The 5279-nt window shown below is 45.1% G+C and overlaps 1 protein-coding gene across 5 annotated transcripts in view; it reads left to right on the plus strand.

Moving 5' to 3' along the window:
* The window catches only part of LOC106576444 (ankyrin repeat and sterile alpha motif domain-containing protein 1B), a 324199-nt gene extending 319550 nt beyond the window's left edge, over positions 1-4649 (plus strand). For 3 of the 5 annotated variants that reach the window (XM_082964025.1, XM_082964027.1, XM_082964028.1), the window contains 2 exons: positions 1970-2061; positions 3283-4649. In XM_082964025.1, coding sequence (XP_082820151.1) covers positions 1970-2061; positions 3283-3331 — 141 coding nt within the window. In that variant the 3' untranslated portion in view covers positions 3332-4649. Of the gene's footprint in view, positions 1-1969; positions 3230-3282 lie in introns of those variants that run through there. The other 2 variants (XM_082964026.1, XM_045699996.2) reach the window with 2 other exon arrangements.
* The last annotated feature ends 630 nt before the right edge of the window (positions 4650-5279 follow it).

Consider the following 5279-nt stretch of genomic DNA (forward strand, 5'->3'; position numbering starts at 1 on the left):
GAGTATGTGCGCTTTTGAGCATATGCCTGTATGTGTGTGTGCGCGGGTGTTTGTGTTGTGTGAGCGGGTAATGTAGTTAATGGCCTGTGTAGTGCTGTGGAGGGAACTACAGTGAAGCATGCTGCAGGATTCACTTAATATTCCCACCAGCAGCTGTTCACAGTCATTATTTTGCAGCACTTCTATGTCTGTGTAAACCTGTGGATTACTGTTCCTCCTCCTCTCCAGTCCTCCTCCTCTCCTCCTTCTCTCTACTTTCCTCCTCCTCCTCCTCCTCTCCACCTCCTCTCCTACTCTTCTCCTCCTCTCTTTCTCCCCTCCTTATCTCCTTCTCTCCTCTTCTCTCCTCCTCCTCCTCTCCTTCTCTCCTCCTCCTCTCCTACTCTCCTCCTCTCCTCCTCTCTCCTTTCCTCCTCCTCCTCTCCGCCTCCTCTCCTACTCTTCTCCTCCTCTCTTTCTCTCCTCCTTATCTCCTTCTCTCCTCTTCTCTCCTCCTCCTCTTCTCCTACTCTCCTCCTCCTTCTCTCCGGCTTAGTTTTTAAATCTTCCTCTGTCTTGTCCTCCTTTCTCGACCTCATCCTTGTGTGTGTTTGTATGTGTGTTCTTCTGCCTGCATGAAGTGTTCCTTTGGTGTGTCCCTGGTGTTAACCATCGTTGCAGTTGTGTTACTATGGCGTTACCGAACTGTTACCATACGGTTTCAGTGTCGTTGCCGTGCTGTTGCCGAGCAGGCCCCCTTTGACCTCTCTGTGACCTCTGTGTTCCTCCCCCTATAGGTCATCATGTACCCCTCTAGCCGTTGGTCGCTGGGTCACATATACACCCCCCACCGGCCTCCTCTCCACCCTCCACTTCCTCCTCCTTCACCACTCCTCCTCCGTCACCCTCACAAAGTTCCCTTTCAGGTCTTCCTCCCTTCTCCGTTCTTTCTTACTCTTGACTGTCTGCTCTTTCTGTTTGTCTTGGTGTTTGGTCCTGCCTCTGTCAACTCCACTCAGGTCGTGTGTGTGTGCATTCATACATTCTTCCAGTTTCAGCTTTGCAGTGTTCACAGGCAGGGACCCACTCCCCAAATCATCTTTTAGTCTATCACGGACCAATGTGGTGGAAGGAAAGCACCCTCGGCAACCAGAATGAGCATTTTGATTGGTTGTTGAAAAGTTAACTTTTGAGAGGGAAAGAGCATAGCTTGGTCTTGAACAAGTCATTTTCAACAATGGGAAGGTGTTGTGGGGTTAGAGTACAGAGATTATTTGTAATATTATATATTTTATACTGTTTTCTTTCCTCATTAAAATACATTGTGATTCATACATTGATATGATGCCAACAATATATTTTCAGACCTAAAGCAAGTGCCTCCATATTTAAGTGTTGTTGTGGAAGTCTCTGATCGTGCCTCTCCACTATAACTCTCTCTCTCTCTCCTGTTCTCAGCCCCATATCTCTCTCTCTCTCCTGTTCTCTCTCTCTCTCCTGTTCTCTCAGCCCCAGATCTCTCTCTCTCTCTCTCTCTCTCCTGTTCTCAGCCCCAGATCTCTCTCTCTCTCCTGTTCTCTCAGCCCCAGATCTCTCTCTCTCTCTCTCTCTCCTGTTCTCTCAGCCCCAGATCTCTCTCTCTCTCTCTCTCTCCTGTTCTCTCAGCCACAGATCTCTCTCTCTCTCTCTCCTGTTCTCAGCCCCAGACCTCTCTCTCTCTCCTGTTCTCTCAGCCCCAGATCTCTCTCTCTCTCTCCTGTTCTCTCAGCCCCAGATCTCTCTCTCTCTCTCTCTCCTGTTCTCTCAGCCCCAGACCTCTCTCTCTCTCTCTCTCCTGTTCTCTCAGCCCCAGACCTCTCTCTCTCTCCTGACATGTATTATTATCCCACTTTTTCTCTGACAACATTTAACCAACCCTCTCTCTCTCCATCCTCTCTCCCACTTTATTTCCCCTCTCTCTCCCTACTCTCACTCCTTCTCCCTCTCTCAGATGGAGCAGCCGTCGATGGAGCAGAAGGGTCATGCCAACGTGCCGTGGATAGTGGAACCAGGGCAGGAGGCCAAGAGAGGAGCGAACACCAAGTATGAGACCACTATTTTCTAATAGCGTATACCACCCGCCTGTCCACTCCTGTGTGTGTGCCTTGCAGAGAGCTGGCCCTCTAGAGGCCCCCCAACGGAGCTGCACGGCACGAGCAACTCTCTTATGCGGCGACGTGTGTGACCTCACTGGCCGAAAAACCCGCTCCACCGTTAGCTGCCGCAACCTCTGCATGATGCCGTTTGGCGCTGCGCTGTGTGTCTCTCTCTCACACATTCCTCTCTCTTGCTCCCCCCCCCCCCCCCTTCCTTGTCCTGTTGACGCCTTAGCCTGCCTGCAGGGGCGGAGCATGAACTTTTACCCTTGGGGTGATGGTGCACCTCTCTGTCTAGACCTGTAGGGGGCAACAGTCAGTTCTATTTTTCCATTTTCCATGGTCAGCCCTCCCCTCTTATGTGTCAGGCAGGCAGTCAGTTGGTTGGTCAGTCAGTCAATCCCTCTTATTTTTGTTCCTGACTGGGGGGGTGGAACCATTTGGTTATATCTCATTTTTTTCCTCTTCCTACTGCTGTTCCTCCGCTCCTCGCTTTTCTTTTTTGTCTCTCTTTTTTCACCCCTTCGACAAGCTGAATGAGAATATCTAGACCATTATGCTGCTAAGAACCCCACCCCTAACAGTCTTTTTGTCTTTGTTTTTTTAGAGCAAAGCCAATTCTCCAGCACTAGGTTTGTGTGCTGATGTTTTGAGGGATTTTGTTGTCCAGTACTGGCAACCCAGAGGAGGTGGAGGGAACATTTGTTTATCAGTTCCATCCAGTTGGAGAGGATAATGGACTGCTATGAGAGATGATGTAGCAAATGTTACTTAAAAAAAAAAGTTGCTAGTAAAGCAGACTCCTGTTTTTATCATATATCAGTCTTTGATTTTTACTGCAGATTATTTTTTTTAGACATATTTTGAGAAATTTCAGTGGCAAAGCGTTGTTTGTTTATTTGAGACGAATTGACCTTTGACACAGGAAGGAATCGTTTTTAAACCACACGCTATACCTGTGTCCAGATTGAATTTGTTTTAAATGGGTTATTATTAGATTCATCATTTTCTTTCTATACTTGTTTTGTTGGGAAATGCTGAAAAGGTTTAGCTTGTGGCTTGTGAGGCGCATGGAGTCCATTTTGGACTGACTGGTGACGAGGGAGGGGCGGGGCCGGTGGTGTAGGCGGGGGGGAACTCTGGATAAGTGGTGTGATCTCATTCGCAGGGCAATGCCGGACGCCCATGTCTATTACTGTGGAATGCAAAGAATGTAGCCAGCCTTAAACATGGACCCTCTCACACACAATGCAAAAAGGACTACAAATGTGGACCCTTCTGTCTCTGTGTCAAAGGACTACAAACATGGACACTCACTCTAAACTTGGTGTTTAAGGTTGATTACAAAACGAGGACATCCATCTTCCCACAAACCACAAACATTGGACCCATGGACTATCTGCACACACACACACACACACACACACACACACACACACACACACACACACACACACACACACACACACACACACACACACACACACACACACACACACACACACACAAAATTAAGGGACTGCTTAGCAACAGATGTCAGTCAGATATGTGAATGTAGACTTTTATTGAAGCAGCCACAACTACAACTCTAGCCCCTGTTCTGCATTCAATTGGACCTTGACCTTTGAACTCTATACCACGGTCACCAAAGGTCTGGACGGTAACGGACAACTGTCTGTATTTGAATGGGGATGAGGTAAAGGACTTCTGGCTGGCTCTTTTCCTCTTGTTTTAGTTTTGTTTAATAGTCAATAATACGGATATAATTGGACTAGCCGTGCCGGACCACCATGCAACAGGTGAGCCCTGTGCCATCACAAAGGATGGCTCCGCCTACCTGAGTAAAACGCCATCCATCCCAATTAAAGAAATATTCATATTAATGCCGGATGTTTTAAATGTTTCATATGAGAGTATTATATTACCTTATGATTATTCTTGTCTACTCTTGTCTTAATGTTACATTATTTTTATATGATATGCTGAAATGAAAAAATCCGGGCTTGAGAATGATTGCCATCCTTTAAAAAAATACCATAATAGTTCTATACTGAGAGTGAATGTTTCCGATGGCTCCTCTCGCTATTATTATTATTATTATTTGTATTATTATTGGTGTGTCCGGTCAACACACCAATCTGTTTCTCATGGGGCTAGACTCATAACTCCAAGCAGATGGAATATTTTACCACAGTATTTATGTATTCTTCGGATGAATACATAGTCCTCTCTAAATGTACATAGATATTTTGCCAGCTCATTGTTCATACATGTAATGTAGTAAAACATTTACAAAAATAAAGGAATAAAATATTTGCCGCACATCGCACTGGAAACAAGGTACCAAAATGAAAATAAAATCTATGGTTGTAGAGATTGTATTGGGGAGGGTTGGGACAGGGTGATGACATCACTGCGGACTAACTCATGTACATAGGCTTGGGCTTCCAGCACACAGATTTTGTACATTTTGGTCATTATTTATATCCTTGTAAATCACATGGAATAAACACAACTTGTACAACCATTAATCAACATTGGTCTCCGTGTCTATACTGTACTGGGTTGTAATGTACTGGTTGAGATTATGTCCTTTTATCCCATATTTTCTCTGACTCCTTCATTTTTCCAACTTGTACTGATTTTTGTCAGGGAGTGAGTCTCAATTGTATTTCATTGATTCCTCGTGTTGGCTCTCTCACCTAAAAAAGGCATTGGAGGAGGTCTGAGGTTCCTCCCCTTGTACCTTCTCCAATTCATTTTTAGAAGGAGACAGGCAGAGAGGATGTGACGAATCAAGGAAATACAATTGAGATGCACCCATATAATTAGTCATTAAAAAACTAGAATGGCATGAACCTTCTTATGATGGGATAAAGGTCAGCCATTTTGGTCAGGGAGTAGGTCAACCATAGTTTGCCAGTGCTGTAATAAGTAATTGTGTAAAATAATGAATTTGAAGAATGTATCTGCACTCTATTTTTTGTTAGCTAGCTAGCCATCCAGTTTTAGATGAATGATTCCATAAACTTTTCAAATGAACTGCCAATTTGCCAACATTCCAATCAAACGATGCAGTCAATCCACAGCCGTACATACACTGGCTAGAATCAGTTGATAGGACTTAGACAAGTTGTAAAGGCAACAAGTACTGATGTTGTATGG

The sequence above is a fragment of the Salmo salar genome, chromosome 17 (assembly GCF_965601325.2).
Source record: "Salmo salar chromosome 17, fSalSal1, whole genome shotgun sequence".
Taxonomy (NCBI): Eukaryota; Metazoa; Chordata; class Actinopteri; order Salmoniformes; family Salmonidae; genus Salmo; species Salmo salar.